This window comes from Plectropomus leopardus, chromosome 9 (genome assembly GCF_026936395.1).
Source record: "Plectropomus leopardus strain MGB_pleo_1.0 chromosome 9, ASM2693639v1, whole genome shotgun sequence".
NCBI lineage: Eukaryota > Metazoa > Chordata > Actinopteri > Perciformes > Serranidae > Plectropomus > Plectropomus leopardus.
The window spans coordinates 18,643,852-18,670,690 of record NC_142184.1 but is presented as its reverse complement, the minus strand read 5'-3'; the positions used below and the strand labels follow the sequence as shown (position 1 = coordinate 18,670,690).

Here is a 26,839-nt window from a genome sequence, read left to right as displayed (position 1 = left end):
GACTATCATACCACATGCTGCGGACCAAGGCGACTAGAAGCAGATCAATAGTAAAGCATTTACTTTGACATGATTTTGTCTGGACAAGGTCTTAAGACAACCACAAGACTGCAAAGCCCCAACACTCAATCCTCTGAACCCTAAACACAGCTTGTATCTGTGAACTGACAAACCAACAATAACCAAATGGTCATTAATTGTAGCATATGATTTATTTTCACTGAGATAACCAAGTATTAGTCATAGCCCTAGAGGTTTTGACTAATTCATTTGTTGTTTTTTAAAAGAAGACATCAGCTGCTAAACAATATGTATCATCCATTTATTCTTTTCTCTCTCTGTATGTATGCCTCATCACTGGGACATCATGATTAACGAGCTTCAAATCCTAATGCAGAGGTGTGTGCAGTTTGCAGATGTGAGTGCACTCATGCATGTACACCTTTTTTCTTGCCAGTGGAGAAAAGCTTGAACCTGCTTCATATATCCAATTTTTTTGCCCTAATTCATTTATATTTTCCTCCTTCCAGTCCTTTATAACTCCACATGGGCTCTCTCAGAGTGGGGGTTAATTCCATTTCATTTTCTTTACCACCACTTTCTTCCATTTTCAATCAATGTCGAATTCTACTTCAGAACTCTCAGCAATTTAAATGGGTTTGACCCTGCTTCGGCCCCAGCAAATGAGCAGAGGATGTGTGCATGTGGCACAACATTGGCTTTTGCTTTGTCTGACCTCACTGAAATATTTTGAAATCATTTTGCAGGGCAGCGCTTTGAAGGAGAAACTATGAGCATTGGAATGTGTGTTTGACTTTATTCAGGGAATCTTTTACTCTCGGTCGGGCCGGTGGGGATGCTGCGTAATTGCATGTAATTCCATTACAGTTAAATTTGAGTCAGCAGGCAGTCAGCAGTCACATTTCTTTCCCTCAAAGCCAACGAGGCTCACAACACCGTATTAATCAAAATGAATGACAGGAAACTATAAGTAGCTACTGAACTCTACTGCTAAATCAGAAGGAACAAACTGTTTGAATGCACTGATTATTTTTTGTGATAAGTAAGGAGCAACAGCATCAATTGATTTGTAGATGACTGGCTGTGAAAAAATTAGTATGGATCTGATTACGAGGGTTACATCTCTTTTTTCCAGACTCCAAAGCAGCATCATCCCAGTGTTATTGTGTTTGTTGTAGTTCAAAAGCACTTCAGAGGAAGTGTGTTAATCTGTGTGAGATACAACGAGATTCTCCTCATAGATCATAATTATCAAAGATTGCTGTGATCTTAATGATTATCACTGCAGGACGTCTCTGTGGATTTAGATGTGTCGCTAGATATCTGGGTGGATGTGTCAGTGTGTTTATCTTTGAAAAGTGTTTTCGCCGATCCCCATGGGTGTGTTGTTGTTTGCGAGTGTTATGTGGAGCAGCTTGATTCGTCTCTCCCTCCCTCCCCCTCAGGCCCCCCCACCCCCGGCTATGACAGCTCATCCATTTGAGTTAGTCGAGCAGGCTGGGCTGCGGTCCTATTGGTAATTGCCTCTGAAATGAATTACTTGGCAGAGAGTGAGACTGAGGTAGGAAAGGAAATTGTAATTGAACTGCCCCCTCCTTCCCCCACTCTCCCTTATGCCTCAAGTTATTACATCTGCAGTGCAGAAAGCTGTTTTTGTCTGCACATAGACACATAGATGCAAAAATACACACGCTCTTACAAAACCAATTTCCCCCTCCCCCACGCAATGGCCTCAGCAGAGGACCATATTGATGCAGGGTGATTTCATAGATTGATTGTTCACGGGCACATGCACACTGGGCCACACTTCACTCTTGCACTGTTTTTTTAACACTATATTTTGTATTGTTTTTACAAAAAGTGTTATAAAAGGAAAGATAAGAAAAAAAACAAAACAAAAAGGAAACAAAAAGATCTGGATTGACATTACACACAAACATTCTTCATTTCTCCCAGTTCTCTTGACACCGCCTATCTTGGATTTTTATCCTTTTCTTTAACAGTTCCAGATCATATATTTCATTCATATTTGTCAGCCATTCATCACGTGTTTATGGTTCAGCCTTGTACCACCTCGTAATGATGGCCTTATTGCAAGCTGCCAACATGATTTTCAGTAGATATCTGTCTTCTCTCAACACAGTGCCCCCTGTCATATTGCCAAAATATAGAACCAAACATGACCTTGGTACATCATAGCCCAGGAATTTGATAATAGCCATATGAATGTCTATCCAAAACTGTACAATTTCAGGACAAAGCCAAAATACATGGCTATGACTCACATTTGCTGCCCCAAATCTTCTCCAACATTATTGTGCAATTTGCTCTCAATCTGGGTTGTCATAAAGAATCTTATTATATTCTTCCAACAGTGCTCTCTCCAAGTACATGCGGATGTTGTAGAGTGTTGTGTTCTCCAAATATGCAACCATTTATCTTCTATAATATTAGCACATGGTTCATTTTCCCACTTCAGCTTCACATTTAGTGTTGTATTCACTCTTGCACTCTTATTTATAGCATAGAGACAAATACTCTGTGTTTGTGTTTGTTTGTATTGCACTGATTCCCAGCTGCCCCTATAAGGGGTGCCCTCTCATTGGCCTTTGTGTATTGCTAACGGGGCTGCAGGTCACCGGAGTTGGCAAAAACAAATGTGGTGTTCAGTATCAACAGACCCCTGGTTACCCCATACACACAGCTAAGCATCGTTATTAATAACCTGCCTGTTGCTGGACTGTTGACAGTTAAAGCCAGATGGATTAAAGAGCTGCCTCTCATTTTGTTTGAAGTTGTACATTTATACAGAGACTCTGGAAGCTTCCTTTCTTTATTTGGCAATTGTATAAAGTGATTAAGAGATGTAAGTCCAGTTTTGATCCAAAGTTAATCATTCAAAACATGGTCATTCACTCTTATGTTGTCCTTTGACCTTTTAACAGCCAGGGCATGGAAAGAGGAGGAGTGTGTCAACCTATCCCTGCCCTGGCCAGACATGCATATGTTGTGACTCCAGCCACGGCACACAATAGGGTCTATTTCTGTAAATGCACTAGGGTTATCACTCTACTTACCCTAAGCTATCTCTCCCCTCTCTGTCCCTCCCTTTCTATCTAACACTCTCACCCAAGTACTCTAAAATCATGGCCGACAGAAACAGCAGGGTCACTGTTAAGAGGAAAGAAAAGAAGGTGGAAACCAAAACGAATGATGAGAAGGACAAGGAAAAGGAGAAGGGGAAGGAGAAAAATGTGAAGAAGCCCGACAAAGTTGTGAAAAAGCCGGAGCAGACCCCCGAGCAGCCGAAGAAGGATGAGGAGAAGAGGAATGGGAAAAGTGAAGGCGCAACTGGAGAGGAGGCGGCGAACAGTGAAGAAAATGGAGAGTTTCAGCCCATAGAACTGCCACCGTTTGAGATTGTCACAGGGTGAGTAAGATTTACATCGCAAAGGCTATAGTCACTTTAACAACACATGCTTCTTAACTCATACACTTTTTGGTTATTCGGGCTTTTCTTAAGTTGTTTTTCACATCTTTCTAAAAGTCATATTGTTCCCTTTGGATGTTTGATTGCTGATTTTAGAGAGGAAGGATACTAATGACTTGCATCTGCCATCCAAACTAACCCAGCGGTAAGAATAGGGATGAGTCACAGAGCCGACAGATGCCGGCCCTTGCTATATCACTCCGCCTAGCATCTGTTTCCCTGTCTCTGTTCTTTAGAGTATTAGCTGTTTGATATGCGAGATCTATTTGTGAAATCCATCTGGCTATTCGTGTGCAATATAACAATGGATTAATAAAGAAAGACAGGAGGGGAATGTGCGCTGTACAGTGGCTGAATCATGAAGGGCCTCGCACATCTACAGATAATGGGATGATGTGAAAGCCAAAAATATTTATAGAAACATCAGTTTACTCAGTGGTAGCCTCATTAATATTCTATTCACTGTGTCACCAGTCTTTTTCAAAGACTCGCCATCATCACTCTTTTTATGTGTCTTGGATGGTTGACAAATTCATTACAAAATGAGTGACTCATGCGCTCACTGTTAGGCCAGGATGGGAATGCCAGTAGCACTGTCATGCACTGTGATTGAAGGTGACAGACAACGTTGAAAGCAGTGTTCACACATCATGAAGATTTTTTTTGCTGTTGTTTTTACTTTTTCTTGCTAATTTAAAATGTCCAGAGTGTAGGATTTAATGGAGTGTAATATAAGTATATTTTCCATAGTGTTTCATTATCTGGTAATAAGAATCCTATTTGTGTCACTTTAGGATGAGCTGTTTTCTCTACATAGGGAGCGGGTTCTCTTCCACGGAGTCTGCCATGTTGCATCGCCATGTTTCTACAGTAGTCCACAAGAGACAAACCAAACACTCGACAGGGAGTCATTTGTATTTTCGCTTTGGCCATTGTAGTTAGAAGCCCCACTGTTGGGAGCAGCATCCGATTAACAGATTATCTTATTTGCTTTATTCAGTGATTTTACTTGTTCATATCATGGGCTCCATTTTTTTTTTTTTTGGAAAAGAGGCCCTTTGCCAATAATTTGGCCCTTGCTAAAAATTTCCTGAAAATCTGGATCTTATGTTATCAAAGAAAAATGTTTAGCATACAATAGTAGGTGCTGAGCTTGCAGCACATCTCCAGTTAGCAGAACAGCATTGGAGAAACATTGATTTGTAATGTTAAACTGCTTTATTCAGTGTCTCCACTCAAATGGTCCATTTGTTTTTTAGAGGAAGAGACCTCTACAGATAATTTGACTTTTGATAAAAACCTTCTAAACAATAAACAAGGAAATCCTAACTGGAAGTTCACACTTGGTACGTGGGAAAAGTTTCAGCTGGTGCAATCTGCAATTCTTCTTTTTAGATGCCTCTAAATCCTACACTGTTCCTTCAATGTAATACCTCACCCCCACATAAGTATAGAAATTACTCACCTGTTAAGTTTAATTTGCGAAGTAAACTTTGTTTTTCTCGTATGCCTCTGATGAAAAAAGAATCAAAAACATTCTTGAGGAATTGATTTAAGAGTCGGCTGCGTTTATAAACAGCAAAACTAAATCAAAACCTTAATTTACAAACTCTCAAACCCGAGCAGTATCGTCCAAGTCTCATTTATCCAATGGTATGCTCTGTACTTCAGACAGCCCTATACAACAAGAAATTGAGTGGAAAGTGAAACTTAACTATGCTCTCTTCCAAAAATAACTAGTAAATAGTATTTTTACCTGGCTGAACACAGGAGCTGCTGGTCTACCACTGCATCCATCAGTTTATTATTGTGTGACCTTGCTGAATCCAATCTAACCCTTGAAAACACCAAAGTCACTCAATAAAAGGTTTGTAAAGGGATGTTTTGATATATGGTGCTGTTGTTAAATGTTGACCGGATTAATAATGATAAAATGTTTTCTCAGATTGGATTGCTCCTTTAACAGTAAAAAAGTTTTCCTCACAAATTCAATGTAACACAGGGTTAGTAATTGATTTACAGACGTTCCTTTGGCATAAAGTATTCCTTTGGCCTTCAAACAATGAAAAAGCCTTCGTGATTAAAGTTAGTGCTGTTTTTTTATGAAACGTTTGATTTGGTATTCACCGAAAAGAAAACAGATTTATGGAAACTCTCTCTGTCAATCTCCACCAGGGAACAGATGAGTCCTTTCTACTTCAAGTTTCAGTTCAGGAACGTGGAGTACTCATCAGGGAGGAACAAGACCCTGCTGTGTTTTAGAGTGGATACACCAGGAGGCACCACAGAGCCTCTGAAAGGTTATATGGAGGATGAACATGCCACAGCCCATGCTGAAGAGGCCTTCTTTCAGCAGGTAATGCATGCCCACATGCTTTTCTCACTGTAGAATCATGTAGCACATGTTTGAAATCACTGAAAAGTTTGACTTTTCATTAGCCTTTTCTCTTGTGATTAAGAAATATGATAATGTTTATTCTCCTTCATGCCTACGTTAATCCCCACTCTTTCCTTTCCAGGTGCTCCCTAATGCTGCCCAAGAGTATGAAGTCACATGGTATATAACATCCAGTCCCTGTGCAGCTTGTGCAGCCAAATTGGCCACCCTCCTACAGCAGCGCAAGAAGGTCCGTCTCTGCATGTTCTGCTCCCGTCTTTTTGAGTGGGAGCAGCCGGAGATAGTGGAAGGCCTCCGGGCTTTGGCGAGCGCCGGCTGCAAACTGCGGATGATGAAGCCGACTGACTTCGAACATGTTTGGGAAACGTACGTGGAGAAGGAGGACCAGACCTTTGCACCCTGGGAGGATTGTCAGGAGAACTACAACTACTATGTGGAGAAACTGGCAGATATCCTCAAGTAAATGTGAGTCATTATTATATACGTATGTGCTGGGCCTATATGCTTCTTTTGGGAAAAAAAGAATGACTGTCTTTTACTTGTGTCGTTTGTCGTAGGTGCACATGATGGACAAGATCTCCCCACTGACTGAACCACAAAATCAACCTATTTGTTATATACCCACTGGTTGAATGTGTGTTTTGTGCAGTCACATCTGATGGTGCATATCAGTACAAGTTTAAATGACCACTCATGGCAACATTTTGTATTTTTTATTTTGATAATTCCATGGGGTAACACAAATTGTTTGAATATCATTAAGAAGAGGAAAGCATTTAATATTAACTAACTTGCATTTATTCACACCTGGAGCCAGATGCATAACATTCACAACAAATATCTCAATCATCATTATTAATCCTCAAAGATTAAAAATGATTCATTTCCAGTGCTCATATTGAAACAGACTTAACAGTTACTTCACAATTCAGAATAAAATCAATGATGACAATGCAAGTAAAAAAGAATGATTCTTCACTCAGAAATAATTTAAACTTGAATTTATAGATATGCCTTGGATTGGCATCTTACAGAACGTGCAAAATAATATCTCAGTCATTGAAACTGGCACATTTTTTTGTGTTCACACATGGTTTATACATCTGGCCCCAGGTGTTTGCTCTAATAAGTGAAACACTAACTAAGGGAGGATTTATACATTCTCCTGCAGATAAACATATATGTACAGTGCCTATAATTGAAAACAATAAAATCAAAAAATGTATGCATTTCCTTTGAGATTCCATCAATACAAATATTTGAATTCAAACATGCACAGCTCTCAACAACATTGTGTTACCAAGCAATGCTCAGTGCAAAAAAAAATATGTACACATATATATGGCATTCTGTTGGTCCAGAGTGCAAAATATGTCAACAATTTTAATTTCCAATTAATTTAGTACCAACAGTTATAGTCCCCAGAGGAGCAATCAAAATAAATTAACCCAACTTTTATCTAGAAAGTTAAAACTAAATTTTTTACACCGCTTGGGGCACGGCACAAAAGCGAAATTGTCTCTCCAGTAATCCAAAAATGTTGTTTTCTGGTTTGTAATGACCATTTAAGCCTCACAGCGCTGTAACAAGTCTATAGTTTTGTAATTATTTGCAAAACTGATGCAATTGGAGCTTCAGTTACTCATTGTTTAAAGGAAACCAGCCCACCGTTGTTTTCTGTGCTATCATGGCTCTCACTGGTCTCGGCTAGAAAGACATGAAGGCAAAGATGTGAAAATATGGATTAGAAATACTTTTGTGTGTAGGTTAGAAATAAATTGGCAAGGTGCAATAGGAAAGGTGCATTTATAGTATAACTTACCTTGATCCTCTTGCGAGGTTATTGGTAATGGTGTTGTTTCACTGCAAATTGTGCCATTCTCCTCTGCCTCTGCAGGTCAGAATGTTTTAAAAAAGCAACTAAGCAAGCATGTTGGTAAGAGATAAACCCAAGAAACTTTCACAAAGCATGCATAGAAATACAGTTTTTATATCATCTGCTTTACTCATCTGTGGGTTATTTACCTTTAGATGAAGCTCTCAGTTCTGCATCTGTGATGTACTGGACCAGTGGACAGGCTACATCTGTAAGAAGCAGGGAAGAAGCAGCTTTAACACAAAAGTACCAATAATTTTAGACAACAAAACACAGACTCTCACTTGAAAATGTCAGTGGGTAGAATAAAGTAGCTAAAATAGTTCATAAATGATTCACTGGTGGGGCTGTATCTGCAGCATATGCAGAAATGGCAACCAAAACCACAAGCCATAAGAAGTGATGTCAACATACCATCACGATCCTTAAGCTGCGCCATGGTAGGAAACAGCTCTGCCTCTTCTGGCCTCTCTTCATTGTTGGCTATGAGGTAAAAAAAATGATAATAACAGGTCACCTCATTGTGGTTTGTTTGGTAATATGGGATTAATAGGGCTAGCCTGTACTATGAAGCAGTCAAGATGTCACATTTATACCTGCAGTAACACTCACATTTGATTGTCTTATAATTTTTCACCTTTCTTTCCTCTCTCTTTCAGACTCACTGCTTTGAACTCCATGAACTCCTGAAGGTAAAATCTGACTCTTAAACTAATAAATATTCCACTACGTTCACCAGCTAGTTGCTAACTGCAAAAAACCATAGCATAATATTCCACAAAATATGTCATAGTATAAAATACCATTTAAAAAAGTACTAGTATAGAGTGTCACAAATTATATCACAAAAAAGATCACAGGATACAGTAGTATACTGTCAGAACATCATAGTATAGCATGTTGTGAAAAAGTCATACAATAGCATGTAATACAATTATGCCTTTTTAAAATGCCATGTTATACCATATCATAAAAAAAATAATTAGAACGCTATGAAAAACATCATATTATACAATGCAATTAAATGCCACAGTGCTGAATGTCATTAAAATATCATAAAAAGCATCTTAATATAGTATACCATAAAAAAACGTCACTGTATGGCTTGTCATAAAAAAAAAGTCATTGAATTGAACATTATAGCATAGCATATAAAAAAATATTCATTCAAATTTCATTAAAAAATGTCGCATTATTGTATGCCGGAAAAAAAATAAACTATGCTGTAAAACATGCTATTTAAAGTAAGTATAATGCCAAAAAATGTGTGAACAACTACAGTGCTAACGTCATAGTAGAGCATGTCAAAAAAGTTCATTAAAATGTCATAAACATTCATAATGCCAAAAACACCTCATTGTATAGTGTGTCATTAAAAACAAATTAAAATGTCATAAACACATCACAGTTTCATAAATAATTAAAAAGAAAAAAGTCAAAGTATATAATGCCAAAAAAAGCCACGTTTAAACTATGCCTTAAATGCAATGTAAATGTCAAAGTATAGCATATCATGAAAAACTCATTAAAATGTCATTTTAATAAAGTTCATAGCTTAGCATATTATAAAAAGTAAATAAAAATAAAATTCGTAGTATATATGATAAAAAATCAGTAAAATGTCCTAAAAATACAGGATATGGAGGTGTGCTGTAAAATGACATAGTATAGCAAGTAATTAAAAGTTCATTAAAACACAGTAAAATGTAGGATGTCATAAAGAATTCAGTCACATGAATTAAAAAAATAGCGTTTCATGAAAAATTAACTGAAATGCAATTTCAAAAAATATCATAGTATAGCATGTCATTAAATATTAATAAAAGTATCCAAAGAAGTGCCATGACAAAATTTAAATATTACAAGTGTACTTAAAATGTAATAAAAAATAGCATATTATACTATAAAAGATGTAATACTATAGCATGTCATAAAATATTAAATAAGATGTCATAGTATAGCATGTCACAAAAACATCATTGAGATGTAATAAAAAATCTGATAGTATAATATTTCATATTTCATATTTTTTTAAAAAAGGATTGCTACAGTATAGCATGTCAAAAAAGTATTAAAATGCAATAACTACTGTCTACAGTATAGCATGTCATAAAAAACAGAATTTAAGTGCCATGATACCTGTAATAGTACAGTATGCTGTGAAAATGTCATAGTTTAGCATGTCATCTGAATCCATTTTAAAAAGTCATACATTACTACGTCATAAAAATATAATAAAATGTAAATAATAAATAAAAAATAATTAAAACGCCAAAAAATCATTCAAAGTATAATATGCAACAAAAAACTAACATTGAAGCATGGAATAAAAATCCATTTAAATGCAGTAAAAAAAAAAAAAAGTTATAGAATATTATGTCGTTAAAATTTTTTTATAAAAAAGTCCAAGTATAGTATGTTGTCAAACACATTTCAACATACCACACTATGTCATTTTTGGTCATGTTTTCAAAATGCTGTATCATGCCATTTTTGGCAGTTTTTTGACTGTTTTAAGCCTTGTTTTGGAAATGTCACATTTGACATTTTTCAACATGCTACATTTGAATGTGTTTGATCATTATATCAGTATGTTATACAATAATGTATTGCTGCATGCTCTCTACAAGCTATAATCTGCGATTTTCAGCCATTTTTTGGACACTTTTCGCCATACAAAAGATTGACATTTTCAGTTGATTTTTGCACATACTATATCATGCTGTTTTTGGCTGTTTTTGAAAAATTCTATGCTATGGTGTGTCTCGGCATGCTATTTTCAGCATACCACAGGATGATGTTTCTGGTCGTAGTTTTGACATGCTATATTATGATATTTTTGGGTGTATTTTTTAAACAGTATATACTATGATGTGTCTGAACATGCCATACTAGGTGGTTTTGAGTTGGTTTCAAAAATTTGAAATATATCATGTCCCAATAACGGATGAAAACCACATTAAGTATAGAATGTAGAGGCATGTTATAGTATACAGTGTTGAAAAAAACATCAAAAAAAGGCCCAAACACTTAAAAAATACTATGTTGAAAAAATGACCAAAAAAGCAATGCATGGCGAAAAATATCAAAGTTTGGAGTGTCCAAAAAACAGCTGAAAAACAACTTAGGATAGCATGGGAGGCATGCTATAGCATACAGTGTTAAAAAAAAAATCAAAAAATTGCCCAAAACCCATAAAATATCATGCTGAAAACATGAAAAGACATGGAAAGGCAAGGCTATAGTAAGGCAAAAATGTCAAAATATGATATGTCCCAAAATTAGCTGAAAACACCTTAAAACAGCATAAAATAGCCTGCAAAGACACGCCATAGCAAAGAATGTTGCAAAAATGGCCAAAAACACCACAATAATGCATGTTGAAAAACTGACCGCAAAGGCAAGGCTATAGTAAGGCAAAATTGTCAAAATATGACATGTCCCAAAATCAGCTGAAAATACATTAAAACAGCATAAAATAGCGTGCAAAGACACGCCATAGCATAGGATGTTGCAAAAACGGCCGAAAACACCATAATAATGCATGTTGAAAAAATGACCGAAAAGGCAAGGCTATAGTAAGGCAAAAATGTCAAAATATGACATGTCCCAAAATTAGCTGAAAACACCTTAAAACAGCATAAAATAGCGTGCAAAGACACGCCATAGTAAAGAATGTTGCAAAAACCGCCAAAAACACCATAATAATGCATGTTGAAAAAATGACCGAAAAGGCAAGGCTATAGTAAGGCAAAATTGTCAAAATATGACATGTCCCAAAATTAGCTGAAAACACCTTAAAACAGCATAAAATAGCGTGCAAAGACACGCCATAGCATAGGATGTTGCAAAAATGGCCAAAAACACAACAATAATGCATGTTGATAAACTGACCTCAAAGGCAAGGCTATAGTAAGGCAAAAATGTCAAAATATGACATGTCCCAAAATTAGCTGAAAACACCTTAAAACAGCATAAAATAGCGTGCAAAGACACGCCATAGTAAAGAATGTTGCAAAAACCGCCAAAAACACCATAATAATGCATGTTGAAAAAATGACCGAAAAGGCAAGGCTATAGTAAAGCAAAATTGTCAAAATATGACATGTCCCAAAATCAGCTGAAAATACATTAAAACAGCATAAAATAGCGTGCAAAGACACGCCATAGCATAGGATGTTGCAAAAACGGCCGAAAACACCATAATAATGCATGTTGAAAAAATGACCGAAAAGGCAAGGCTATAGTAAGGCAAAAATGTCAAAATATGATATGTCCCAAAATTAGCTGAAAACACCTTAAAACAGCATAAAATAGCGTGCAAAGACACGCCATAGCATAGGATGTTGCAAAAATGGCCAAAAACACCACAATAATGCATGTTGAAAAACTGACCGCAAAGACAAGGCAAAAATGTCAAAATATGACATGTCCCAAAATCAGCTGAAAATACATTAAAACAGCATAAAATAGCGTGCAAAGACACGCCATAGCATAGGATGTTGCAAAAACGGCCAAAAACACCATAATAATGCATGTTGAAAAAATGACCGAAAAGGCAAGGCTATAGTAAAGCAAAATTGTCAAAATATGACATGTCCCAAAATTAGCTGAAAACACCTTAAAACAGCATAAAATAGCGTGCAAAGACACGCCATAGCATAGGATGTTGCAAAAATGGCCAAAAACACCACAATAATGCATGTTGAAAAACTGACCGCAAAGGCAAGGCTATAGTAAGGCAAAAATGTCAAAATATGACATGTCCCAAAATCAGCTGAAAATACATTAAAACAGCATAAAATAGCGTGCAAAGACACGCCATAGCATAGGATGTTGCAAAAACGGCCGAAAACACCATAATAATGCATGTTGAAAAAATGACAGAAAAGGCAAGGCTATAGTAAGGCAAAAATGTCAAAATATGATATGTCCCAAAATTAGGTGAAAACACCTTAAAACAGCATAAAATAGCCTGCAAAGACACGCCATAACAAAGAATGTTGCAAAAACGGCCAAAAACACCACAATAATGCATGTTGAAAAACTGACCGCGAAGGCAAGGCTATAGTAAGGCAAAATTGTCAAAATATGACATGTCCCAAAATCAGCTGAAAACACCTTAAAATAGCATAAAATAGCGTGCAAAGACAGGCCATAGCATAGGATGTTGCAAAAACGGCCTAAAACACCATAATAATGCATGTTAAAAAATGACCAAAAAGGCAAGGCTATAGTAAGGCAAAAATATAAAAATATGATATGTCCCAAAATTAGCTGAAAACACCTTAAAACAGCATAAAATAGCCTGCAAAGACACGCCATAGCATAGGATGTTGCAAAAACGGCAAAAAACACCACAATGATGCATGTTGAAAAACTGACCGCAAAGGCAAGGCTATAGTAAGGCAAAAATGTCAAAATATGACATGTCCCAAAATCAGCTGAAAACACCTTAAAACAGCATAAAATAGCGTGCAAAGACACGCCATAGTAAAGAATGTTGCAAAAACCGCCAAAAACACCATAATAATGCATGTTGAAAAAATGACCGAAAAGGCAAGGCTATAGTAAGGCAAAAATGTCAAAATATGATATGTCCCAAAATTAGCTGAAAACACCTTAAAACAGCATAAAATAGCCTGCAAAGACACGCCATAGCAAAGAATGTTGCAAAAACCGCCAAAAACACCACAATAATGCATGTTGAAAAACTGACCGCAAAGGCAAGGCTATAGTAAGGCAAAAATGTCAAAATATGACATGTCCCAAAATCAGCTGAAAACACCTTAAAACAGCATAAAATAGCGTGCAAAGACACGCCATAGCATAGGATGTTGCAAAAACGGCAAAAAACACCACAATAATGCATGTTGAAAAACTGACCGAAAAGGCAAGGCTATAGTAAGGCAAAATTGTCAAAATATGACATGTCTCAAAATCAGCTGAAAACACCTTAAAACAGCATAAAATAGCCTGCAAAGACACGCCACAGTAAAGAATGTTGCAAAAACCGCCAAAAACACCATAATAATGCATGTTGAAAAAATGACCGAAAAGGCAAGGCTATAGTAAGGCAAAAATGTCAAAATATGACATGTCCCAAAATTAGCTGAAAACACCTTAAAACAGCATAAAATAGCGTGCAAAGACACGCCATAGCAAAGAATGTTGCAAAAACCGCCAAAAACACCATAATAATGCATGTTGAAAAAATGACCGAAAAGGCAAGGCTATAGTAAAGCAAAATTGTCAAAATATGACATGTCCCAAAATCAGCTGAAAATACATTAAAACAGCATAAAATAGCGTGCAAAGACACGCCATAGCATAGGATGTTGCAAAAACGGCCGAAAACACCATAATAATGCATGTTGAAAAACTGACCGAAAAGGCAAGGCTATAGTAAGACAAAAATGTCAAAATATGATATGTCCCAAAATTAGCTGAAAACACCTTAAAACAGCATAAAATAGCCTGCAAAGACACGCCATAGCAAAGAATGTTGCAAAAACGGCCAAAAACACCATAATAATGCATGTTGAAAAACTGACCGAAAAGGCAAGGCTATAGTAAGGCAAAAATGTCAAAATATGACATGTCCCAAAATTAGCTGAAAACACCTTAAAACAGCATAAAATATCCTGCAAAGACACGCCATAGCAAAGAATGTTGCAAAAACGGCCAAAAACACCATAATAATGCATGTTGAAAAACTGACCGCAAAGGCAAGGCTATAGTAAGGCAAAAATGTCAAAATATGACATGTCCCAAAATCAGCTGAAAACACCTTAAAACAGCATAAAATAGCGTGCAAAAGACATGCCATAGCACAGGATGTTGCAAAACCGACCAAAAACACCATAATAATGCATGTTGAAAAAATGACCGAAAAGGCAAGGCTATAGTAAAGCAAAATTGTCAAAATATGACATGTCCCAAAATCAGCTGAAAATACATTAAAACAGCATAAAATAGCGTGCAAAGACACGCCATAGCATAGGATGTTGCAAAAACGGCCGAAAACACCATAATAATGCATGTTGAAAAAATGACCGAAAAGGCAAGGCTATAGTAAGACAAAAATGTCAAAATATGATATGTCCCAAAATTAGCTGAAAACACCTTAAAACAGCATAAAATAGCCTGCAAAGACACGCCATAGCAAAGAATGTTGCAAAAACGGCCAAAAACACCATAATAATGCATGTTGAAAAACTGACCGCAAAGGCAAGGCTATAGTAAGGCAAAAATGTCAAAATATGACATGTCCCAAAATCAGCTGAAAACACCTTAAAACAGCATAAAACAGCGTGCAAAGACACGCCATAGTAAAGAATGTTGCAAAAACCGCCAAAAACACCATAATAATGCATGTTGAAAAAATGACCGAAAAGGCAAGGCTATAGTAAGGCAAAATTGTCAAAATATGACATGTCTCAACATCAGCTGAAAACACCTTAAAACAGCATAAAATAGCCTGCAAAGACACGCCATAGTAAAGAATGTTGCAAAAACCGCCAAAAACACCATAATAATACATGTTGAAAAAATGACCGAAAAGGCAAGGCTATAGTAAGGCAAAATTGTCAAAATATGACATGTCCCAAAATCAGCTGAAAATACATTAAAACAGCATAAAATAGCGTGCAAAGACACGCCATAGCATAGGATGTTGCAAAAACGGCCGAAAACACCATAATAATGCATGTTGAAAAATTGACCGAAAAGGCAAGGCTATAGTAAGGCAAAAATATCAAAATATGATATGTCCCAAAATTAGCTGAAAACACCTTAAAACAGCATAAAATAGCGTGCAAAGACACGCCATAGCATAGGATGTTGCAAAAATGGCCAAAAACACCACAATAATGCATGTTGAAAAACTGACCGCAAAGGCAAGGCTATAGTAAGGCAAAAATGTCAAAATATGACATGTCCCAAAATCAGCTGAAAATACATTAAAACAGCATAAAATAGCGTGCAAAGACACGCCATAGCATAGGATGTTGCAAAAACGGCCGAAAACACCATAATAATGCATGTTGAAAAAATGACCGAAAAGGCAAGGCTATAGTAAGGCAAAAATGTCAAAATATGATATGTCCCAAAATTAGGTGAAAACACCTTAAAACAGCACAAAATAGCCTGCAAAGACACGCCATAGCAAAGAATGTTGCAAAAACGGCCAAAAACACCACAATAATGCATGTTGAAAAACTGACCGCGAAGGCAAGGCTATAGTAAGGCAAAATTGTCAAAATATGACATGTCCCAAAATCAGCTGAAAACACCTTAAAATAGCATAAAATAGCGTGCAAAGACACGCCATAGCATAGGATGTTGCAAAAACGGCCTAAAACACCATAATAATGCATGTTAAAAAATGACCAAAAAGGCAAGGCTATAGTAAGGCAAAAATATAAAAATATGATATGTCCCAAAATTAGCTGAAAACACCTTAAAACAGCATAAAATAGCCTGCAAAGACACGCCATAGTAAAGAATGTTGCAAAAACCGCCAAAAACACCATAATAATGCATGTTGAAAAAATGACCGAAAAGGCAAGGCTATAGTAAGGCAAAATTGTCAAAATATGACATGTCCCAAAATCAGCTGAAAATACATTAAAACAGCATAAAATAGCGTGCAAAGACACGCCATAGCATAGGATGTTGCAAAAACGACCGAAAACACCATAATAATGCATGTTGAAAAATTGACCGAAAAGGCAAGGCTATAGTAAGGCAAAAATATCAAAATATGATATGTCCCAAAATTAGCTGAAAACACCTTAAAACAGCATAAAATAGCGTGCAAAGACACGCCATAGCATAGGATGTTGCAAAAATGGCCAAAAACACAACAATAATGCATGTTGATAAACTGACCTCAAAGGCAAGGCTATAGTAAGGCAAAAATGTCAAAATATGACATGTCCCAAAATTAGCTGAAAACACCTTAAAACAGCATAAAATAGCGTGCAAAAACACGCCATAGTAAAGAATGTTGCAAAAACCGCCAAAAACACCATAATAATGCATGTTGAAAAAATGACCGAAAAGGCAAGGCTATAGTAAAGCAAAATTGTCAAAATATGACATGTCCCAAAATCAGCTGAAAATACATTAAAACAGCATAAAATAGCGTGCAAAGACACGCCATAGCATAGGATGTTGCAAAAACGGCCGAAAACACCATAATAATGCATGTTGAAAAACTGACCGAAAAGGCAAGGCTATAGTAAGGCAAAAATGTCAAAATATGATATGTCCCAAAATTAGCTGAAAACACCTTAAAACAGCATAAAATAGCCTGCAAAGACACGCCATAGCAAAGAATGTTGCAAAAACGGCCAAAAACACCACAATAATGCATGTTGAAAAACTGACCGCAAAGGCAAGGCTATAGTAAGGCAAAAATGTCAAAATATGACATGTCCCAAAATCAGCTGAAAACACCTTAAAACAGCATAAAACAGCGTGCAAAGACACGCCATAGTAAAGAATGTTGCAAAAACCACCAAAAACACCATAATAATGCATGTTGAAAAAATGACTGAAAAGGCAAGGCTATAGTAAGGCAAAATTGTCAAAATATGACATGTCTCAAAATCAGCTGAAAACACCTTAAAACAGCATAAAATAGCCTGCAAAGACACGCCACAGTAAAGAATGTTGCAAAAACCGCCAAAAACACCATAATAATGCATGTTGAAAAAATGACCGAAAAGGCAAGGCTATAGTAAGGCAAAAATGTCAAAATATGACATGTCCCAAAATTAGCTGAAAACACCTTAAAACAGCATAAAATAGCGTGCAAAGACACGCCATAGCAAAGAATGTTGCAAAAACGGCCAAAAACACCATAATAATGCATGTTGAAAAAATGACCGAAAAGGCAAGGCTATAGTAAGGCAAAAATGTCAAAATATGACATGTCCCAAAATTAGCTGAAAACACCTTAAAACAGCATAAAATAGCCTGCAAAGACACGCCATAGCAAAGAATGTTGCAAAAACGGCCAAAAACACCATAATAATGCATGTTGAAAAACTGACCGCAAAGGCAAGGCTATAGTAAGGCAAAAATGTCAAAATATGACATGTCCCAAAATCAGCTGAAAACACCTTAAAACAGCATAAAATAGCGTGCAAAGACATGCCATAGCATAGGATGTTGCAAAAACGGCCAAAAACACCATAATAATGCATGTTGAAAAAATGACCGAAAAGGCAAGGCTATAGTAAAGCAAAATTGTCAAAATATGACATGTCCCAAAATCAGCTGAAAATACATTAAAACAGCATAAAATAGCGTGCAAAGACACGCCATAGCATAGGATGTTGCAAAAACGGCCGAAAACACCATAATAATGCATGTTGAAAAACTGACCGAAAAGGCAAGGCTATAGTAAGACAAAAATGTCAAAATATGATATGTCCCAAAATTAGCTGAAAACACCTTAAAACAGCATAAAATAGCCTGCAAAGACACACCATAGCAAAGAATGTTGCAAAAACGGCCAAAAACACCATAATAATGCATGTTGAAAAACTGACCGCAAAGGCAAGGCTATAGTAAGGCAAAAATGTCAAAATATGACATGTCCCAAAATCAGCTGAAAACACCTTAAAACAGCATAAAACAGCGTGCAAAGACACGCCATAGTAAAGAATGTTGCAAAAACCGCCAAAAACACCATAATAATGCATGTTGAAAAAATGACCGAAAAGGCAAGGCTATAGTAAGGCAAAATTGTCAAAATATGACATGTCTCAACATCAGCTGAAAACACCTTAAAACAGCATAAAATAGCCTGCAAAGACACGCCATAGTAAAGAATGTTGCAAAAACCGCCAAAAACACCATAATAATGCATGTTGAAAAACTGACAGCAAAGGCAAGGCTATAGTAAGGCAAAATTGTCAAAATATGACATGTCCCAAAATCAGCTGAAAACACCTTAAAACAGCATAAAATAGCGTGCAAAGACATGCCATAGCATAGGATGTTGCAAAAACGGCCAAAAACACCATAATAATGCATGTTGAAAAAATGACCGAAAAGGCAAGGCTATAGTAAGGCAAAATTGTCAAAATATGACATGTCCCAAAATCAGCTGAAAACACCTTAAAACAGCATAAAATAGCGTGCAAAGACACGCCATAGCATAGGATGTTGCAAAAACGGCCAAAAACACCATAATAATGCATGTTGAAAAAATGACCGAAAAGGCAAGGCTATAGTAAGGCAAAAATATCAAAATATGACATGTCCCAAAATCAGCTGAAAACACCTTTAAATAGCATAAAATAGTGTGCAAAGACAGGCCATAGCATAGGATGTTGCAAAAACGGCCGAAAACACCATAATAATGCATGTTAAAAAATGACCAAAAAGGCAAGGCTATAGTAAGGCAAAAATATCAAAATATGATATGTCCCAAAATCAGCTGAAAACACCTTTAAACAGCATAAAATAGCCTGCAAAGACACGCCATAGCAAAGAATGTTGCAAAAACGGCCAAAAACACCATAATAATGCATGTTGAAAAACTGACCGCAAAGGCAAGGCTATAGTAAGGCAAAATTGTCAAAATATGACATGTCCCAAAATCAGCTGAAAACACCTTAAAACAGCATAAAATAGCGTGCAAAGACATGCCATAGCATAGGATGTTGCAAAAACGGCCGAAAACACCATAATAATGCATGTTGAAAAAATGACAGAAAAGGCAAGGCTATAGTAAGGCAAAAATGTCAAAATATGACATGTCCCAAAATCAGCTGAAAATACATTAAAACAGCATAAAATAGCGTGCAAAGACACGCCATAGCATAGGATGTTGCAAAAACGGCCGAAAACACCATAATAATGCATGTTGAAAAAATGACCAAAAAGGCAAGGCTATAGTAAGGCAAAAATGTCAAAATATGACATGTCCCAAAATTAGCTGAAAACACCTTAAAACAGCATAAAATAGCGTGCAAAGACACGCCATAGTAAAGAATGTTGCAAAAACCGCCAAAAACACCATAATAATGCATGTTGAAAAAATGACCGAAAAGGCAAGGCTATAGTAAGGCAAAATTGTCAAAATATGACATGTCTCAACATCAGCTGAAAACACCTTAAAACAGCATAAAATAGCCTGCAAAGACACGCCATAGTAAAGAATGTTGCAAAAACCGCCAAAAACACCATAATAATGCATGTTGAAAAACTGACAGCAAAGGCAAGGCTATAGTAAGGCAAAATTTTCAAAATATGACATGTCCCAAAATCAGCTGAAAACACCTTAAAACAGCATAAAATAGCGTGCAAAGACATGCCATAGCATAGGATGTTGCAAAAACGGCCAAAAACACCACAATAATGCATGTTGAAAAAATGACCGAAAAGGCAAGGCTATAGTAAGGCAAAATTGTCAAAATATGACATGTCCCAAAATCAGCTGAAAACACCTTAAAACAGCATAAAATAGCGTGCAAAGACATGCCATAGCATAGGATGTTGCAAAAACGGCCAAAAACACCATAATAATGCATGTTGAAAAAATGACCGAAAAGGCAAGGCTATAGTAAAGCAAAATTGTCAAAATATGACATGTCCCAAAATCAGCTGAAAATACATTAAAACAGCATAAAATAGCGTGCAAAGACACGCCATAGCATAGGATGTTGCAAAAACGGCCGAAAACACCATAATAATGCATGTTGAAAAACTGACCGAAAAGGCAAGGCTATAGTAAGACAAAAATGTCAAAATATGATATGTCCCAAAATTAGCTGAAAACACCTTAAAACAGCATAAAATAGCCTGCAAAGACACGCCATAGCAAAGAATGTTGCAAAAACGGCCAAAAACACCATAATAATGCATGTTGAAAAACTGACCGCAAAGGCAAGGCTATAGTAAGGCAAAAATGTCAAAATATGACATGTCCCAAAATCAGCTGAAAACACCTTAAAACAGCATAAAACAGCGTGCAAAGACACGCCATAGTAAAGAATGTTGCAAAAACCGCCAAAAACACCATAATAATGCATGTTGAAAAAATGACAGAAAAGGCAAGGCTATAGTAAGGCAAAAATGTCAAAATATGACATGTCCCAAAATCAGCTGAAAACACCTTAAAACAGCATAAAATAGCGTGCAAAGACATGCCATAGCATAGGATGTTGCAAAAACGGCCAAAAACACCACAATAATGCATGTTGAAAAAATGACCGAAAAGGCAAGGCTATAGTAAGGCAAAATTGTCAAAATATGACATGTCCCAAAATCAGCTGAAAACACCTTAAAACAGCATAAAATAGCGTGCAAAGACATGCCATAGCATAGGATGTTGCAAAAACGGCCAAAAACACCATAATAATGCATGTTGAAAAAATGACCGAAAAGGCAAGGCTATAGTAAAGCAAAATTGTCAAAATATGACATGTCCCAAAATCAGCTGAAAATACATTAAAACAGCATAAAATAGCGTGCAAAGACACGCCATAGCATAGGATGTTGCAAAAACGGCCGAAAACACCATAATAATGCATGTTGAAAAACTGACCGAAAAGGCAAGGCTATAGTAAGACAAAAATGTCAAAATATGATATGTCCCAAAATTAGCTGAAAACACCTTAAAACAGCATAAAATAGCCTGCAAAGACACGCCATAGCAAAGAATGTTGCAAAAACGGCCAAAAACACCATAATAATGCATGTTGAAAAACTGACCGCAAAGGCAAGGCTATAGTAAGGCAAAAATGTCAAAATATGACATGTCCCAAAATCAGCTGAAAACACCTTAAAACAGCATAAAACAGCGTGCAAAGACACGCCATAGTAAAGAATGTTGCAAAAACCGCCAAAAACACCATAATAATGCATGTTGAAAAAATGACCGAAAAGGCAAGGCTATAGTAAGGCAAAATTGTCAAAATATGACATGTCTCAACATCAGCTGAAAACACCTTAAAACAGCATAAAATAGCCTGCAAAGACACGCCATAGTAAAGAATGTTGCAAAAACCGCCAAAAACACCATAATAATGCATGTTGAAAAACTGACAGCAAAGGCAAGGCTATAGTAAGGCAAAATTTTCAAAATATGACATGTCCCAAAATCAGCTGAAAACACCTTAAAACAGCATAAAATAAGCGTGCAAAGACATGCCATAGCATAGGATGTTGCAAAAACGGCCAAAAACACCATAATAATGCATGTTGAAAAAATGACCGAAAAGGCAAGGCTATAGTAAGGCAAAATTGTCAAAATATGACATGTCCCAAAATCAGCTGAAAACACCTTAAAACAGCATAAAATAGCGTGCAAAGACACGCCATAGCATAGGATGTTGCAAAAACGGCCAAAAACACCATAATAATGCATGTTGAAAAAATGACCGAAAAGGCAAGGCTATAGTAAGGCAAAAATATCAAAATATGACATGTCCCAAAATCAGCTGAAAACACCTTTAAATAGCATAAAATAGTGTGCAAAGACAGGCCATAGCATAGGATGTTGCAAAAACGGCCGAAAACACCATAATAATGCATGTTAAAAAATGACCAAAAAGGCAAGGCTATAGTAAGGCAAAAATATCAAAATATGATATGTCCCAAAATCAGCTGAAAACACCTTTAAACAGCATAAAATAGCCTGCAAAGACACGCCATAGCAAAGAATGTTGCAAAAACGGCCAAAAACACCATAATAATGCATGTTGAAAAACTGACCGCAAAGGCAAGGCTATAGTAAGGCAAAATTGTCAAAATATGACATGTCCCAAAATCAGCTGAAAACACCTTAAAACAGCATAAAATAGCGTGCAAAGACATGCCATAGCATAGGATGTTGCAAAAACGGCCGAAAACACCATAATAATGCATGTTGAAAAAATGACAGAAAAGGCAAGGCTATAGTAAGGCAAAAATGTCAAAATATGACATGTCCCAAAATCAGCTGAAAATACATTAAAACAGCATAAAATAGCGTGCAAAGACACGCCATAGCATAGGATGTTGCAAAAACGGCCGAAAACACCATAATAATGCATGTTGAAAAAATGACCAAAAAGGCAAGGCTATAGTAAGGCAAAAATGTCAAAATATGACATGTCCCAAAATTAGCTGAAAACACCTTAAAACAGCATAAAATAGCGTGCAAAGACACGCCATAGTAAAGAATGTTGCAAAAACGGCCAAAAACACCATAATAATGCATGTTGAAAAAATGACCGAAAAGGCAAGGCTATAGTAAGGCAAAATTGTCAAAATATGACATGTCTCAACATCAGCTGAAAACACCTTAAAACAGCATAAAATAGCCTGCAAAGACACGCCATAGTAAAGAATGTTGCAAAAACCGCCAAAAACACCATAATAATGCATGTTGAAAAACTGACAGCAAAGGCAAGGCTATAGTAAGGCAAAATTTTCAAAATATGACATGTCCCAAAATCAGCTGAAAACACCTTAAAACAGCATAAAATAGCGTGCAAAGACATGCCATAGCATAGGATGTTGCAAAAACGGCCAAAAACACCACAATAATGCATGTTGAAAAAATGACCGAAAAGGCAAGGCTATAGTAAGGCAAAAATGTCAAAATATGACATGTCCCAAAATTAGCTGAAAACACCTTAAAACAGCATAAAATAGCGTGCAAAGACACGCCATAGCATTGGATGTTGCAAAAATGGCCGAAAACACCATAATAATGCATGTTGAAAAAATGACCAAAAAGGCAAGGCTATAGTATGGCAAAAATGTCAAAATATGATATGTCCCAAAATTAGCTGAAAACACCTTAAAACAGCATAAAATAGCGTGCAAAGACACGCCATAGCATAGGATGTTGCAAAAACGTCCCAAAACACCATAATAGTGCATGTTGAAAAAATGACCGAAAAGGCAAGGCTATAGTAAGGCAAAATTGTCAAAATATGACATGTCCCAAAATCAGCTGAAAACACCTTAAAACAGCATAAAATAGCGTGCAAAGATACGCCATAGCATAGCATGTTGCAAAAACGGTCAAAAACCCATAATGCTGCATGTTGAAAAACTGACCGAAAAGGCAAGGCTATAGTATGGCAAAAATGTCAAAATATGACATGTCCCAACATCAGTTGAAAACACATCTTCCATGCCTCTGTCTTATTTATGTTTCTGCACAGTATTATTTCTGTTCGTTCTTCCACTTTGTGTTTTATTTCGGTGTCTCACATCTACTCTCATTTCAGATTCAACATCCTGTCAAGTTTTCCTCCCGTTTGACCGCTGTCCAGGCCTAATGTGTTCCACATGCGTGTTAGTTTCTCAATTGCGCCAGTGTATTTAGATTGTCTTCCCACTCCTCTGTGCCAGATTGTCTACCTCCCTCGTGAGCAGTCCAGCATTCTTTCTCATGTTCCTCATTTCTTTTTGCCAATTCCCACGTTTTCTGACTACTCTTTTGCCTGCCGTTTTGGATACCTTTGCCTGTGAACTGATTATCATGTATCGAGCCTATTTGGTAATAAATATCCTGAACTGTGACTCTACCTGTGCCTGCATTATGGGTCATTCCTTTGTATATGCATGACAAACTCAAAACAGCATAAAATAGCGTGCAAACACACGCCATAGCACAGAATGTTGCAAAAATATAAGGCAAAAATATAAAAATATGACATGTCCCAAAATTAGCTGAAAACACCTTAAAACAGCATAAAATAGCGTGCAAAGACATGCTATAGCAAAGAATGTTGCAAAAACGGCCAAAAAAACGCCATAATAATGCATGTTGAAAAAATGACCGAAAAGGCAAGGCTATAGTAAGGCAAAAATTTCAAAATATGACATGTCCCAAAATTAGCTGAAAACACCTTAAAACAGCATAAAATAACCTGCAAAGACACGCCATTGCAAAGAATGTTGCAAAAACGGCCGAAAACACCATAATACTGCATGTTGAAAAACTGACCGAAAAGGCAAGGCTATAGTAAGGCAAAAATGTCAAAATATGACATGTCCCAAAATCAGCTGAAAACACCTTAAAACAGCATAAAATAGCGTGCAAAGACATGCCATAGCTTAGGATGTTGCAAAAACGGCCGAAAAAACCATAATAATGCATGTTGAAAAAATGACCGAAAAGGCAAGGCTATAGTAAGGCAAAATTGTCAAAATATGACATGTCCCAAAATTAGCTGAAAACACCTTAAAACAGCATAATATACCATGCAAAGACACGCCATAGCATAGGATGTTGCAAAAATGGCCGAAAACACCATAATAATGCATGTTGAAAAAATGACCGAAAAGGCAAGGCTATAGTAAGGCAAAAATGTCAAAATATGACATGTCCCAAAATCAGCTGAAAACACCTTAAAACAGCATAAAATAACCTGCAAAGACACGCCATAGCAAAGAATGTTGCAAAAACGGCCAAAAACACCATAATAATGCATGTTGAAAAACTGACCGCAAAGGCAAGGCTATAGTAAGGCAAAATTGTCAAAATATGACATGTCCCAAAATTAGCTGAAAACACCTTAAAACAGCATAAAATAGCGTGCAAAAACACGCCATAGCATAGGATGTTGCAAAAACGGCCGAAAACACCATAATAATGCATGTTGAAAAACTGACCGCAAAGGCAAGGCTATAGTAAGGCAAAATTGTCAAAATATGACATGTCCCAAAATCAGCTGAAAACACCTTAAAACAGCATAAAATAGCGTGCAAAGACACGCCATAGCATAGGATGTTGCAAAAACGGCCGAAAACACCATAATAATGCATGTTGAAAAAATGACCGAAAAGGCAAGGCTATAGTAAGGCAAAAATGTCAAAATATGACATGTCCCAAAATCAGCTGAAAACACCTTAAAACAGCATAAAATAGCGTGCAAAGACATGCCATAGCATAGGATGTTGCAAAAACGGCCGAAAAAACCATAAAAATGCATGTTGAAAAGATGACCGAAAAGGCAAGGCTATAGTAAGGCAAAAATGTCAAAACATGACATGTCCCAAAATCAGCTGAAAACACCTTAAAACAGCATAAAATAGCGTGCAAAGACACGCCATAGCAAAGAATGTTGCAAAAACCGCCAAAAACACCATAATAATGCATGTTGAAAAAATGACCGAAAAGGCAAGGCTATAGTAAGGCAAAATTGTCAAAATATGACATGTCCCAAAATTAGCTGAAAACACCTTAAAACAGCATAAAATAGCGTGCAAAGACACGCCATAGCATAGGATGTTGCAAAAACGGCCGAAAACACCATAATAATGCATGTTGAAAAAATGACCGAAAAGGCAAGGCTATAGTAAGGCAAAAATGTCAAAATATGACATGTCCCAAAATCAGCTGAAAACACCTTAAAACAGCATAAAATAGCGTGCAAAGACATGCCATAGCATAGGATGTTGCAAAAACGGCCGAAAAAACCATAATAATGCATGTTGAAAAAATGACCGAAAAGGCAAGGCTATAGTAAGGCAAAAATGTCAAAATATGACATGTCCCAAAATCAGCTGAAAACACCTTAAAACAGCATAAAATAGCGTGCAAAGACACGCCATAGCAAAGAATGTTGCAAAAACCGCCAAAAACACCATAATAATGCATGTTGAAAAAATGACCGAAAAGGCAAGGCTATAGTAAGGCAAAATTGTCAAAATATGACATGTCCCAAAATTAGCTGAAAACACCTTAAAACAGCATAAAATAGCGTGCAAAGACACGCCATAGCATTGGATGTTGCAAAAATGGCAGAAAACACCATAATAATGCATGTTGAAAAAATGACCGAAAAGGCAAGGCTATAGTAAGGCAAAAATATCAAAATATGACATGTCCCAAAATTAGCTGAAAACACCTTAAAACAGCATAAAATAGCCTGCAAAGACATGCTATAGCAAAGAATGTTGCAAAAACGGCCAAAAAAACGCCATAATAATGCATGTTGAAAAAATGACCGAAAAGGCAAGGCTATAGTAAGGCAAAAATTTCAAAATATGACATGTCCCAAAATTAGCTGAAAACACCTTAAAACAGCAT

General features: G+C 36.5%; 2 protein-coding genes across 3 annotated transcripts in view; one reads left to right on the top strand and one right to left on the bottom strand.

Moving 5' to 3' along the window:
• The first annotated feature begins 279 nt into the window (after positions 1-279).
• apobec2b (apolipoprotein B mRNA editing enzyme catalytic subunit 2b) lies at positions 280-24,329 on the top strand. Of its 2 annotated transcripts, XR_015777498.1 has the most exons (6): positions 3,141-3,451; positions 5,687-5,867; positions 6,031-6,374; positions 6,467-6,570; positions 8,445-8,477; positions 24,030-24,329. XR_015777498.1 is itself a non-coding variant. In XM_042492382.2 (5 exons), exons 1-4 carry the CDS (start codon positions 347-349, stop codon positions 6,370-6,372), a joined length of 891 nt encoding a protein of 296 aa, XP_042348316.2. In that variant the 5' UTR covers positions 280-346; the 3' UTR covers positions 6,373-6,374; positions 6,467-7,134. The 2 variants fall into 2 exon arrangements, 1 of the variants encoding a protein (XP_042348316.2); XM_042492382.2 differs by lacking the exons at positions 8,445-8,477; positions 24,030-24,329 and adding an exon at positions 280-418 and having other exon boundaries at positions 3,156-3,451; positions 6,467-7,134.
• LOC121946438 (basement membrane-specific heparan sulfate proteoglycan core protein) overlaps positions 6,608-26,839 on the bottom strand; it is a 54,668-nt gene continuing 34,436 nt past the window's right edge. The window contains exons 16-19 of the mRNA XM_088082141.1: positions 8,200-8,268; positions 7,935-7,994; positions 7,732-7,800; positions 6,608-7,616 (exon numbers count right to left, since the gene is read on the bottom strand). Of these exons, the coding sequence (XP_087938267.1) occupies positions 7,552-7,616; positions 7,732-7,800; positions 7,935-7,994; positions 8,200-8,268 (263 nt within the window). The 3' untranslated portion in view covers positions 6,608-7,551. The remainder of the gene's footprint in view (positions 7,617-7,731; positions 7,801-7,934; positions 7,995-8,199; positions 8,269-26,839) is intronic.